This window comes from Anopheles gambiae, chromosome X (assembly GCF_943734735.2).
Source record: "Anopheles gambiae chromosome X, idAnoGambNW_F1_1, whole genome shotgun sequence".
NCBI lineage: Eukaryota > Metazoa > Arthropoda > Insecta > Diptera > Culicidae > Anopheles > Anopheles gambiae.
Window position 1 is genome coordinate 26,293,341 of NC_064600.1, and position 15,202 is coordinate 26,308,542.

General features: G+C 43.1%; 1 protein-coding gene and 1 long non-coding RNA gene across 10 annotated transcripts in view; one reads left to right on the forward strand and one right to left on the reverse strand.

Moving 5' to 3' along the window:
* The window catches only part of LOC5668381 (homeobox protein B-H1), a 101,901-nt gene extending 89,447 nt beyond the window's left edge, over positions 1–12,454 (forward strand). For all 9 annotated transcript variants that reach the window (XM_061648152.1, XM_061648161.1, XM_061648177.1 and 6 more), the window contains one exon: positions 11,300–12,454. In XM_061648152.1, coding sequence (XP_061504136.1) covers positions 11,300–11,909 — 610 coding nt within the window. In that variant the 3' untranslated portion in view covers positions 11,910–12,454. The remainder of the gene's footprint in view (positions 1–11,299) is intronic.
* A 1,498-nt stretch (positions 12,455–13,952) lies between these two features.
* Positions 13,953–14,968, reverse strand: LOC133391840 (uncharacterized). Its single transcript, XR_009765303.1, has 3 exons — positions 14,641–14,968; positions 14,425–14,538; positions 13,953–14,336 (listed from the first exon to the last, which is right to left on the reverse strand). It is a non-coding gene; the product is annotated as an uncharacterized LOC133391840 (long non-coding RNA).
* Between the last annotated feature and the right edge of the window lie 234 nt (positions 14,969–15,202).

Consider the following 15,202-nt stretch of genomic DNA (forward strand, 5'->3'; position numbering starts at 1 on the left):
ACCTCAACCCACTGGAGCGTCGTTTACCTACGACCTTCACAGTTCATAGTTGTTTTCAAGAAACGCGTGCTTGATGTCAGCCGATTTTTCCTGATAATTTCTTCGGCTATGGACCGCTGTGTTGATATTGTGTTTCGGGGCCTTTAAATTTTTGTCTGGGTGTGTTGTATCCTTGTGTTTGTGTAACGGGTTTTCGATCGGGATTCGAAGAGGTCAGGTGTCCGCCAAGTTCATCCACTGTTAGACGAACCCGATGGCTGAGTAAATGAACTCTAAGAGAAAAAGCTGACATTGGTCGTGTGGTCGTGGTCTTTGTGTACGTACCACCATGGTACGAAGTGTGCTCGCACAGTGCAAAGTGAAGCAAGTGAAGCTTGCACTGTGCGAAGTGTGCGAAAAGTGCGGAGTGTGCTCGCACTGTGCGAAGTGTGCGAAAAGTCCGGACTGTGCTCGCACTGTGCGGAGTGTGCGAAAAGTGCGCGCACCGTGCGAAGTGTGCTCGCACTGTGCGAAATGTGCGGAGTGCGCGCACAGTGCAGAGTGCGCGCACAGTGCGGGGTGCGCGCACAGTGCGTAGAGCGCGCACAGTGCGAAATGTGCACCGCACACTGAGATGTGCGTGCGTGTGCGCACAGCACACCTAATTGTGCTCTTTTTCCCAACACTACTAACTATTTCTTCGATTGAGGATGGGGTTTCCCCTACGACAATTCGCGCTTTTCCTGTAAGACGTCCTAATATCAGTTCTATTATTGTTTCTTTATTTCCCGGATTAACTATTTTCTTTAGTACGTTTAAATTTGATACCACATTTTTCAAATCTGTCTCATTACCGTCATACTTTGATATGAGAGAAGTGGTGATTTTAATCAATTCTATAATTTCTGCCATTTTGTCAGGTTTCGTTTCCATTGTTATTTCAAATTGGTTCTCTGATAATGTCGTAAATTTCCTTAGTATTATCCCTTAATGCTGTAAATGCGCAGAGCCTACATTTTAGCTGTTTCACCTGATCATAAATTATTATCATAATTTTCTGTTTTCTCTAATAGTTTTGCATCGTTCAGTTTTGTTACTGTTAGTATTGCCATAGTTTGTAGACAATTTTAATAAATTCCTAGCCTGTTTTTTTTTTGTTGCTATTTTTGCACATTTCTACAATCTCATCAGTAAAATTTTTAATTTACGGTACCTTGTTTATATACATAATATGTATTTTTGTTGTTGCTGCTCATGATGATGCTCGTTACCGGTGCTTGGTGTTTAATCGGTGCTTGGTGTTTCAGTCGTCACTCGATGTCTTGTCGGGATTGGGACCCTTTGTCCATTCGCGCCTGCCAATCCATATTGGGCAGTGAGCTCGCCTTGTCTTTTCGTCTTTCACGTTGGGAACGGTTGTTCAATTCATTTACGCTGGTTACATCTCGTTGACCGTAGTCTCGCCGTTCATTCTATCACCTTTCAGATGAACATCACTTTTACATACGTATCGCTTATGGTTTCACTGCACTGTGTTTGTATGATGGTAACATCGTTATTTGTTATTTCCGCTTACGTTGGGCTTTATGCGTTCTGTCTCACTTCAAGTTTGCTCTACTTTGCAAACCGATCTCTTAAGTGTTTATTCATAACTTGTTGCATTTCTGCACGTTGAGGTAGGTTGTCACCAACCTTTTTTTTTACATCATAACGCATAATTGTTGTTCACCGCATACATTATTTTTTCAAACGGTTCATCACTTATATTTTCGATGAATTGTCATTTTATACACCATACTGTGCTTGCTTCTCGTCGCTCATTCACCGTTATTGTTTTTTTTTTATATATATATATGGGTCACTTGTGCCAGCTGCGGTGTAGAATGTTCTATACAAATTTGCACATTTGACACTTTTTTCACTTTCTGTCGAATGCCGCACATGGTCGCAATACTTTCAGGTGCGTAAACATGACACTGCTATACGTTATAGTTGTGTGCATCACATTTTACTTGATTTCACTTAAACTTTTGCCCGTCGATTGCAGATTATGGTCACGGTCGCCATGTAGTAGGTTTGGAGATAGCTAAGGTCGTCATATAGTATGTTCGGTTTTTGATACGGTCGCCATGTAATCTGATGAGCGTACAACGGTACAACTGATCAACGCGTACCATCGCGGTAGGTCAGTGTTTCGCTGACAAGTATCGAGGTTGAATAACTCTTTGTTCGAAGCGGACTTTTCGACACTTGATCGTCCAGGCGATCATAGAAACCTTTAGGAGGTTTCCCTTACTGGAAACGTTGGAGTTTAGAGGCCTTACCTTGGGTAGGGGGACATAACTAAACTCTTTAAATGAGAAGTCGATAGATGTTGGATGGGCATAGTCCTATCCTGACAGTCCGAACGAATCTGACTTGCCACGGTCGGAATTGGTTTTATTTATACTCAGTGGGTTTCGTACATTTGGTTTTGGAATGTGTTTTTGTCCTAATTAAAGGTTATTGATATGAAGTACAATTCATACATTGTATTGGAGTGAGGTGTCTATCAATTTGTGACTATGTTGCGCTTTTAGTGTTTTTACAAAGGTTCTGGAAAGTTTCAACTGTTCTAGCCAAGGAACGGGTGCGTTGGTCGATCTTTGCCTACACTGCGCTTTTTAGCAATAAGTTGCTATGCGTTCTCTGTTTGTCCACTTTGCCGCAGTAACGCTTGAATTGCTTATGTTGCGCGTTTCGGTTGTTTTCGATAAATGTGTCTCAATTGTTTTTTCTATGAACGGTATGGTCTGGATGTGTTTCTATGGTGTGGATTGATTTGCTGATGTGTTATAATGAATGTGTTGCAATGGTGTGATTTGGCTTTCCGAAGTGTGTTACAATGTGTCTATAGCTGATAGTGTGTATTATAATAAGTTCTGTATAGCAGATATGCTACACGATCGAATCAGACGTGCATTGGTTATGTAGCACATTTCTTTTCTATTCAGCTAGCGGGCGAAAGTGAACATTTTGAATTAAATGCATACAAAAGAGGATGTTGGTTTTGTTTATTACGGTGAGCGTATGGTGCTGCACTCGTCCGTCCAGAATCTGGCGGCTTGATGGCTTAGAGTCGTTATCATGACGACGATGGACCGGCACTGTCTAGGAATGGGTTCGGCTCGGTAGGTTCATGTCCTTTGGTCGAGTGCATTCCGTTGATTTGTCGCGCCGCAGTAGTACACTCCGCTGTAACAACAAAGTCAAGACAAACTCTTCCCCGGGTGTGGACTGTTACGCTAAGTTCTGCTTCTTCTTCTTATTATTATTATTGTCATTACGGCATGCGCGATCGTGCGACAAGGGCCCGCGGAAAAATGGTCGTTGGAGCCCCGTGGCTGGAGAACCATTTGCGTCCCCCCCCACCCCATGCTGGCAACAATTTTAGGGGCTGTGACCGATGATCGAAGGGGTCTCATGGCCACCCGCCGGCAATTTAAGTATACTGTTCAATCTCCCAACAGCTGTGTGTCTTCACCCCCTCCTACCGGTCATCAGTTACCATTTATAGAGACCTCAACTCGTTTTTTCGCCTAGGGCCCCCGATTCCCCTAATCCGCTACTGCCTGGCTATGCTATCATATGCGGCTTTGAAGTCAATGAAGAGATGGTATGTGTCGTTTCTGTATACAGCCATCTTCTCCAAGATCTGCCGCATGGTGAAGATCTGATCAGTGGTTGATTTTCCGTCTCGGAATCCTCTTTGATAGTTTCCTACTATCTCTTCGACGTGCGGGACAAGGCGGTCCTGAAGGATCAGGGAGAATATTTTATAGGCGGTATTCAACACCGTAATACCCCTGTAGTTGTTGCAGTCCAACCTGTCTCCCTTCTTGTATATGGGGTAGATGATGCTGAGATTCCAATCACAAGGCATCGATTCGTTATCCCACACCTCAGTAACAATGACGTTTGACATTTAATTGTTCGGCCGCATTTCCGTCGCGTTCCGTGATTTTTCAATAATTTTCTTGTGTTTTCTGCGTCGCATCGCATTGTTGCCTATTCTACGGACTATTAAACTGTTTAACATCATCGCTTCGTCTTGGCGAATTGTTTAGTTGCATCACAACTGTGGTTTCTTGCTGTTTTTTCCTGCTCGGCTTAGCAGTGTTGTGCTGTGATTACGCGTGATTTCGCGATGGCGGCTATTTGCTTCTCGTGTGCTGAACCGCTAGAGGCCACCGGCTGCATCATCAGTTGTGCATATTGTGACGCTACGTTCCACCGCGGCTGTTGAAAATTGCCCCCCGAGCTGATTGACGCAGTATTGTCCAATGTCGACCTGCACTGGAGCTGCATTGGCTGCACTAACTGCCGTTCGGTAAAAGAAATAGGCGCCCAGGTCGGTTTCCAAGCCGCCCTCAACTCAGCTGTAGCAGCTATTGGCAAGCTCGTTGAGCCTATTGTCGCCGAAGTTCGCAGTGGTTTTACCCTCCTTCAAACTGCATCCACGCCTCACAATCGGAACTCTGATCCTCGACCAGCTACTGGTAGAAAGCGGAGGCGCATAATCGAGGATTCGGCATCTCCTGGTGTAAACAAAATTGTAAACAGTCGCGGCAACATCCTTTGTGCCGCGTCATCGCCAAACGCATACACCAACACCACGATTGCCGTCCAGCCGGCACCTACACAACCGCATGAACTCGTGGGAACCGATCCGTTATCATCACCGCTTCAAGCTGCACCTCGTGAGCCATTCACAGATAGGATCTGGATCCGCCTATCCCGCTTATCAACGGCCGTCACTGTGGAACAAGTGGTCGCTTCTGTAAAGCGTCGCTTAGCCACCGATGACGTTATAGCGTATTGCCTGCTGAGAAGAGGGGTTAGTGTGGACAGCATGAATTGGCCTTCATCCAAAGTGAGGGTCCCGGCTATCCTTCGAGATGCGGCACTCACACCATCCACCTGGCCCGTCGGTATCAGTGTACGTGAGTTTTTTCAATCCCGTCAACACGACCACCAAACCTCATCTTCTATAGCCACCCGAAACCGCTTTACAACACGCACACCAGCTACTAGTACTGATCACCGCTACACCACACGCACACCAACAACGACTCACCGTTTAGCCGCACGCACGTCTACTCCACCTGGTCCTGAAACAACATCATCACACCCCGGTGAATGATACCTTGGAAGCACCCAACTCAACACTTGTTTCTGGACCGCCCCAAAACCACCGTGCTTCATCTCCACACCTACACCAGTCTACAATCGATCGCTTTTTTCTCAACTAGACGAAGTTCCGCTCATTGCACGCAACAAACACGCCAAGCCTCATGCTCTGACAACGCAGCTCAATTGACTTACCGTATACCCGCTTTATCCAACCGCCACAATGACAACGCTACCGCTGAGTATTTAAGCTGCTATTATCAAAACGTTAGAGGTTTGCGTACTAAAACGAAAGAATTTCACTTAGCTGTATCGGAGGCTGACTTCGATCTCATCGCCCTCACGGAAACTTGGCTTGTTGACAACATTCCATCTGCTCTTCTCTTCAACAACAACTTCTCTGTTTACCGCTGTGATCGCTCTCTCAGCGGCTCTAGCTCTCGCGGTGGTGGTGTTTTGCTAGCCGTTTCTAACGCATATGAGTCGATAGAATTACCTTCCCGTGATCGTTCTCTCGAGTATATTTGTGTGCGCGTCGCCTGCAATAACGCACATCTGTACGTCATGTTTGTTATTGGCGATTTCAATCAGCCTAGCATAAGCTGGTCCACAGCTGATCCTTCGTCCTCGCCAGCATACTCATCAATCACGCACTATGAACCTGCGCGCTCACTGGCCAACAACACCTTTGTGGATGGATTTAAATTTAACGGATTAGTGCAACTTAATCACATCAATAATTCGCACGGACGCATGCTTGACCTGCTCTACGCTATTAGCTCGTCGACCCGACGCAATTCGACGACTCGACAAAACTCGACGACAACCGCATTTTATCGTTATAACTTTGCTTAAGCTGACTATGTGAAACTGAACGACATGATATCAATGTTTAACAATAGCTTTCATTGTTCCAATTTTATTTCACTTGACGAAGCAGTATGTTCATTCTCGTCCTTCATGCTGCAAGCCTTTGTTGTATGCGTCCCAGTTCAGCGTCCTAAACCTTACCCCCCCCCTGGGCGGACCGCACACTCAAACGACTCAAACATGTAAAAAGAGCTGCTTATCGTCACTACCAAACGCGCCGCTGCCAAAGATCTCGCTCGATCTACTTTGACACGCACTCTTTATACTGCAGCTACAACAGGTTTCGATATGGCAGATATTTGAGTAAAATTCAACGTAACCTCTGCAGGTGGCCTGACTCGTTTCGGCGCTTCTACAACAGCAAAACAAAATCCACGCATACACCGAAATCCATTACGTACAAAGGAGCAACAAGTGCCAACACTAATGAAATGTGCAATCTCTTCGCGGATCGCTTCGCAGATTGCTTTTCACCGGCCATGAATGATACCGATACCATTGATGCTGCTCTCGTCAACACTCCGGCTGGCGCAATTAATATGAGCACTTCTTTCATCGACAGTGAGATCGTTTTATCTGCCCTAGCGCAACTAAAGCCTTCCTTCGCTCCTGGACCCGACGGAATTCCTTCTACCGTGCTGAAACGCTGTCAAACGACAGTAGCACCTATCCTTGCAAAGTTGTTCAATGCATCGCTAGCCAATGGCTACTTTCCCAAAGCGTGGAGGAAATCTTGGATGGTTCCTATTTACAAAAAGGGCGACAGGACAGATGCCATCAACTACCGGGGTATTACATCCTTGTGTGCCATTGCCAAGGTGTTCGAACTAGTGATATACAAAAATCTGCTACATGCATGCCGCAGCTACCTAAGCCCGTATCAACATGGATTTGTGCCAAAAAAGTCGACTACCACGAACCTGGTTGAATTTGTAACCTATTGCACTAGTCAAATTGATGCCGGAGCTCAAGTCGATGCAATTTATACAGATCTGAAAGCAGCATTCGACTCTCTTCCGCACGCAATTCTTCTCGCTAAACTCGATAAACTAGGAGTTCCCAGCTCGCTCGTACAGTGGCTTAAGTCTTACCTAATTAATCGCACATACATCGTGAAAATTGAAAAGCACATGTCCAAAGAAATAGTCAGCAGCTCGGGTGTGCCACAAGGAAGCAATATTGGCCCGCTTCTCTTCATATTGTTCATCAACGATGTTATCCTTGCTCTACCTCCCGACAGTATCAGTCTGTTTGCCGACGATGCAAAAATTTTTGCGCCTATTCACAACACAGGTGATTGTACATTCCTGTAAGACTGCATCGAAATTTTCTGTTCGTGGTGCAAGCGTAATGGACTGACTATCTGCATCGAGAAATGCTACTGTGTGTCTTTTAGTCGATGCAGGAGCCCAGTGACTGGGACCTACTTCATAGACGGCACTGCAGTTAATCGACAAAATCATGCCAAAGACCTGGGCGTTCTGCTTGACTCTAGTTTGAACTTTAAACAGCATATCGATGACGTTGTAGCCAGAGGAAATCAATTACTTGGCGTGGTTATCCGGACAACTAATGAATTCCGCAACCCCATGTGCATCAAAGCTGTCTACAACTGTATCGTTCGTTCGGTTCTGGAATATTCGTGCGTAGTCTGGAGCCCAACTACCGCTTCTTCAATTGCTCACCTTGAGGCGATTGAACGTAAACTCACGCGATATGCCCTACGCCTACTTCCCTGGCAGGATCGCAATAATCTTCCTCCGTATGCTGCGCGGTGCCGTCTTCTAGGCCTTGAACCTCTTTCGGTTAGAAGACGCAATGCACAGTGTTCTTTCATCGCTGGATTGCTAAATGGCTCTATCGACTCATCGCCTTTGTTGCATCGAGTCGATATCTATGCACCATCCCGAACACTTAGGTCTAGAGAAACTCTACGGCTCGCTCAACCCCGTTCCAGCGCTGGTCGGTCTGACCCTATGTTCCGCATGTCGGCTGTCTTCAACACTGTCTCGGATTGCTTCGACTTCGACATCTCAACTCAGTGCTTCAAGGAACGTCTCCGGCTTTTGCCATGGCCGCAGTGAATTGCGCTGCAAATCATGTTTTGTTATGTATTTTTTTAAATGAACTGTTACATCTTAATTAGGCCATAGGGCCCGTTGAAGATTAAACAATAAATAATAATAATAATTTGATGAATCTCGTTTTCTAGTCGTGCAGCTCCATTCTTGACCAGTTCAGCTGCAATTCCGTCGATTCCGGGTGCCTTGTTATTTTTCAGCCGACGCATAGCCTTTTGTGTTTCTTCTATGCTAGCTGGCAGTAACATTACACTATCTGCTAATGGCGCTTCTAGCTGTTCGTTAAGCTGGTTGTTGAGTAATTCATCATGGTTACCAGGTTACCTTAGGTACAACGTTATATCGGTGACCTGCTATCGCTTGGTAAAACTTTCGTGTCGGTCCGTACGTCTCTCTGGTTTGCTCGAGTTCCCATATGTTTTGCTTTTCCAAAGCATGCTTCTTGGAGCGGTGAACTCGTTTCTCTTCGCGTCTAAGCCGTGAATATTCCTCTGCGCATGCCCGCGTTCTATGCCGTTGCTGCATTACTCGGTATGCAGTATTCTTACGTTCGGTCACTTGTCTGCATTCATCGTCGAACCAGCCAGATTTGGTGTTAACACGACGTGGTGGGAGTATATTTCTTGCACAGTTTATTGTTTTTAGAGCGTTCCACCTCTCGCTCGTAGTTTCATATCTGTTTTCTGGTAGTAGAGACTCGTCTAAAGCGGCTTTGAATTCCTGTTGGACAGTACCCAAGTGACATTTGCTTGAAATTGTTTTACCATATCTGCTCGAATAGTACTCGATACGCCTGAAATTGTGGATTTGTGTGTGATCAAGTGTGATGAAAGCGCCAAGATTTGGTGTGATCGTAAATTAGCCTCTATCGATGGACGATGCCGTCGAGCTCATTTTTCAATCATAGCTATGGTTTTATGATGAAAAACAAAAGCTAATTTTATGTGACGTTATTCTATAAAAATGGGTATTATTTAAGTATGAAATGGGTACATGACCAACTATAACAATAGAAAACATCATTTTCGAGCGAATCTAAAAGAAAACAACGAAAAAGCCGCATCACAGTTGATGTTAAAGGCCTTTTTCTAAATTCCCTTAAACTGGTGAAGTTTAAGGGAAGTTTAAGGCTCCAGTTTAAGGGAATTTGCTCGAATTCCCGATTATTCGTGCTATAAAATGTCAGTTGGGTAGTGTCCCTTAGAGAGTCCGTGTTGAGCTTAGGCTGCGTGTTTTCTCCGCCCCCATTGGCACGGGAGCGGGCAATTCTACAACGTATCACTAAGCCAACCAAGTTGTGATCGGAATCGATATTGGCTCTTTGATATGTTCTGACATTTAACAGACTCTACTGTCGTCGGCGGCTTATTAACACGTGGTCGATCTGGTTGAGGGTTACTCCATCCAGGTGCGCCCATGGAACCTTGTGGATTTTCTTGCGCGCAAATTTGGTACTTCCAACAACCAGATTGTTCGCTGCGGCGAACTGGACCAATCTACTATCATTATCGTTACTGTGCTCATGCAGACTGTGACAGCCAGTGTATTGGCGGTACATTGGCTCCCTATCGACTTTTGCGTTGAAGCCCCCGCTATGGTGTCATCAAGTTTTTTCACGGCTCCGGCTTCGCTTAGAGTGCGTACGTTCCGTGAGCCCACTTTTAGAGTAGTCCTAGGGCATTGCGTAGGATCGGTATCGAGAGTTCCGTTTCGTATTTTTCTGAAGCTTTCCGTAGTCATTGATTGCCTGGGACTGGGTGACTGGCCCCGCGCCCACGTGACCGTTTTGTTTAGCGTCGGTTTGCACCTCCGACGACCAGGCACCCGGTTTCCCAGGATACCCACCCCCCTCCTGGTTCGCCATATGCTACCAACCGCACAAGGGGTTGGGTCAAGCCCGTGTACCCAAGCTTGGATATGTGGTGATACCCCAAGCGCCACAGATTAAGCTTAAACGACTGAAAAATTGAATATCCATAGAAAAAACATGAAAGCTCCACAGCTTCATTGGTTTGATCAATAGATGGCGTATTACAACTCATCATTTTATTGCTATCCCTTTCTTGTGTTGTGTGTGTTTCGACAACTTTTATCTAATCATGACCTATATAGCCTTCTAGCTTGCCGAGCAAAAATCTAAATAAATGGTCATGTGGTCAGATACGTGGGTATCAACACCAACGACCATTACTCAAATCTCACTTGCTTCAGTGCTGGTGGTTTCCGTTGGAGTTTAGTATTTAAACAATCGTATCGCCGTTCTAGTTCTAGCGATGCATAACTTCAATGCGAAATCATACAACAGTACAGAGGAAATGAGAAAGCTCTCCTCCAAGCGATGAAGCTCAACTGGTTGGGGTATCCCACCAACCAACTGGTTGGTGTATCCCACAAACAGAGAGCGCCACCAGCTTTTTTGCTATTTTTAGAATGCATGAGTCGTTTGCCGTCTGCTAAACGAAGTCTTTCTATATTCCGTTTAGGTAGAGAACTTGAGTCGTTTAGAAGCCGTTTAGTGGTCGTTTAGTGGATTTGTGGCACTTGGGACACGTTACCACTCTTCACGACGAGGACGTGTCGGAATAGGTGTTGGATGGGAGAGCCTCACAAGGGCTTCAGATCCCATCCCATCACAGAGCTAATAAACATGCACATTAAAACACATCTTGTTGTTCATTTGATTGATAACAGCTTACTAGAAAATAAAATGCAAAGAAAAATAATCCCTGACACCTTTGCATAAGGAAACTGCTTAAGTGCTATTTGAAAGACCCTCAATCTCTCTTGTTGGCCTGCTCACGATAGAGCACGTCGATGTGATATGGCCCGGTCAACAATTATTCTTCAGGATGCTCGGTCCTAGGCTGCAGCCTTGAAATTTGAATGACTAACCTAGAACTTTGATGCTGTTTATCTAGTGCAAAAGTCGAATTCAAGCAGCGATTTTTAGCATTCCAAAATTAGCTGCTCAAGCCAATTTGGCTATTTGGGTATGCTCTGGCCACATGTCTGAATAGCTGGAATTTAGAATAATGTGTGTTTTAACGAAAATATGCTTTGACAATTTATTACTTTAATTACAGCAGGAATTTACACCATACACAAATATAAGGTTGGATGCAAGGGATTCTTGTTCTTCGTTTTTTTTGTAGTTTCATATTCATTAATGTTTTATTATTCTAATGTATATATCTTTTCAGAACAAAGTGGAAGAGACAAACTGCAGTAGGATTAGAACTATTAGCAGAAGCTGGAAATTATGCTGCGTTTCAGCGGTTATATGGTGGACCTCCTTACATCGGCGCCTGGCCTTATCCTACTCCTTCAGGGCCTCCTGGAACGTCACAAAGTGCGGTTGACGCATACTATAGACATGCAGCTGCAGCAGCTGCTCTCCAAAAACCCTTACCTTATCGTATGTATCCAGGTGTACCAACCATTGGAACATTGAATCCTATATCGGGCCCAAGCGGCCCATTCCCTCACCTCTCTGCGTCCAGTTCACTTTCAACGCTGAGCAGTTACTATCAAGCCAATTGTGGGCAACAACCAGCAGGATCATTGCTACAACAACCTCATCAAACTCCTAGCGGTGGATCAAACCAACTTCGCGATGGTGAAACCAGTGTTGGAGCAGGAAGCCAACATGATATTAGTAATCTTAACTCACTTACCAGCATTAGTAATCATAGTCTGAACAGCCAGATAAGGCATAGTCCTAGCCCGATGCTCAATCCCGGTAGTCCACCAGGACAATCCGAAAGTAATCCACCTGATAGTGATGACGAGGAAGATAACATTCAAGTATGAAAAGTACATAGTCCAAATGACATTAAAAGTCACTTTTGCCTTCCTAATCCAACAATTATCAATAATGTTGAAAAGCTAGTCCACTTAACTAGCAATAGACACATACAGTGACCGACAAAATAAAGTTTTTTTTAATTTGTGTATAAGTTACAGTTTAAAAAAGCTTCCATTGCGTACATCAAAAATAAAATTAATATTTTTTTAATTATATAAATTCAACTTCAAAGAACATTCAAGAACTACATGTTTATTGATATCAGTTATTGAATTTCTATTAAATAAAATACTCTGAGAACAAAAGACCATCTAGCATAAGTTTAAACAATAATTTCTATCCAGTAGTTAAATGTTTTCTTGGAACTTCAATTTATTAGCAGCTTGTACACATTCTTATTTTGATGTCCCAGACAATCAATTTGTAATTGTTTTCTGATATCGTAAAGATAGGGTGTCGAAACTATGACCCGCGTGCTCTCGAGAGCCTCATTAAAGACCCGCGAATATTTTGTAAAATATAACGTGTATTGTATTTTATTGCTATTGTAGTTTATTGTTTTTAATACTTTCATCAACTATTTAGTTTTTATTTCTGAAAACGTAAATCAAGCTGCAATAATATTGTATTGTACAAGTTTGAATTAGATTCTTAGCATTTTATTATCAAAACTAGATTCAAACGAGATTTTCATTAGCTAAAGGTAAGGTCGAAATGGCTCTCATCATCGTTATTTGCGAAGAAATTTAGCCCGTCAACAAAAAAGCTTGGAGCTCCTGGCGTGAATATTGAGAAAATCATTCGGGGCGAGTACATGCCTAGCTGTTACCATCACACAGAGATCTACTGAATAAGAAAATGAATACGAAGCTAAGTAGGTGAAATAATTCAGCACCAGAAGTAACCCGAAACCACGAACCTTTGGCATAGTTGGCACGAACCTTTGTTTTAATAGCCCCCTCCCCTTTTTTGCAGGTTTTCCTACAAAAATTACTAAGTGCACACAATTATATCAACACAATTCCATCAATTGAAATTAATAATACTAACCAAACATGCTTTATTAAAACCATAATCACCTGCTCAACAAACATTGAACTTAATTACAAATTAATGCACATAATTTTTATCACTTTTCACACTCTTACAGTGAATAAAACCACAAAATCGCCACAGCACTATTTGCTCTTCATCGCTGTTGCGTTTGGTTCTATACGGGTCACGACACAGTCACAGGTTTTGTTGTCTCTGTTCACCGTGAAAAAACCCATGAAATGGAGGAAAAATAATGTTAGTTCTGAGGGGGAATGATGGTTTTTAATTTGATTACTTTTACTTACCTAAAATAAGACAAAACTTCATTTTTAAGCGGTTTATGTACGGACCAACAGGCGATCGAAGATCAAACAAGTATCAACCTCACTGCACTGAAAATAAAGCTTCCCAAATAGCAGAGCTGACGTTGTTGAGAGATTTTTCTTTGTACCAAACGGAGAGACCCAGTCCGCTCTAGTGTTGGGTAAATCTGATTCGGATTCATGAATCTGAATGAATCTTTGAAATGAATCAATGAATCTGATCCCGGTTGCAAAGATTCATGAATCTCCAAATATTCTTGAATCACCAAAGATTGATGTGTCTCAAAAGACTCATGAATCTCAAAAGATTCATGAATCTCAAAATATTCATATCTCTAGGGATTCATGAATCCCATGAAATTCATACATCTCCAAAAATTCATAGAGCTTGAACTTCTCATTATTCTTCTATTTGAAGCAACAACCTACATGGTCATGCCATGCAGGCTTTCGGGACTTCTTGGCAAGTTCACGCAACTGGATAGTTTGTTTTGATACGGGGAGACGGTCCATGCGCGGCTTAAAACCACGACGGGTTTAAGATGTTGTTTGAAATGTTGGGGATGTTGTTTGGTGAGATCACGCAAACTATGTTGCAAATCATACATATCTAAAATCTTTAGAGTTTCATGAATCTTTGAAAAGTCGATTCGAAATACGAATCACTTATCACTGAAGATTCATATAAATGAATCTCATCGAAAGAGTCATGAAACCCATCACTGGTCAACTTTCTCTATTTTTTTACAGCAACACGCCGCCCGTGTAGAGCTGTGTGCGTGTGTGTGAAAATGATGGATGGAAAATGGGTGAATCGGGGTCTAAAATCTTCGTACGTCACATACACATGTATTTACTAGTTAATTCCTCTGAGCTGAGTCATTCCATCTCTTTCTATCTTCCATATTGTTTCTGGTATCGCATTCTGCCGGGTATTGTCCATTCAAAACTTGTGCTGTGAATGGATGAGCTCGAGAGATTCTTGTTCAATTGTGGAAGGATTTATCTTAGGAAATTGTTAAGGTGAGTTTTAATTTCTCGAATGTGCCTCAACATTAAAGTTGAGTTTGTCGTCTACAAAAAAAAAAACATCAGTGCACCTCAACGAACCTGTCGCGACGAAGCTGGGACTATATAGAATCTATATGGTACCGGTACTCACCAGTGCACAGTGGGCAACGGCCATACAAACGCTGGGATGAAAATGAATTCCTCGTGCTGTAGCAGCTTTTCTTCATTCAATACAATTCCTCTTATTATACAGGGTAGTACAATACTAAAATCGTCAAGGAAGCGAATAAAACTTATTAATGATCGCTCACAACATTGCATTATTGTGTATTAGTTAACAGCATAAATAATAATTGTTAGGACTTACAACAAAGGCGGAATAAGTTTACGACTGAAAATGAAGTTTATAAAGTATTACGCGCTAAAAAAATTGTGTTTTTCATGATTTGTTTGGAAAACAGCTAATTCCTATCTTACGACCTTCTTTAAACTGTTTTTCCTCTCTTCAGCTTTGTTTTTGCCTGCGTAAAGTTGCGGAATTTTCGGGACGGAAATTACGAAGAATCGGAACGTGTGCGCTGTTCTGATTCTCGAGCACGAATGCCGTTTTATTCTGACGTTTACGCCTACGATACTTAAATATTAACGTATGACCGCGAACAAGGTGTTTATGTTTTTGAGGTGAATTCACATACAATTTTCGGTTTCTACACCTATTTGTTTCAAATGCCCGTTTATGACAGGTAGTCCTATATTGGTGGTGTATGGCTCATACAACAACACGTCAAAATCGCTCACGCTATTTTCAAGAAAAAGCTTAATAATTTTCGGGGTCGCAGATGGTCGCAGCTAATTTTAACGACAAAATGTAGGAAAATTGTAAATCTTTCCTATAATATACGAGTCACGAATTAAATTGAGTCGAATCA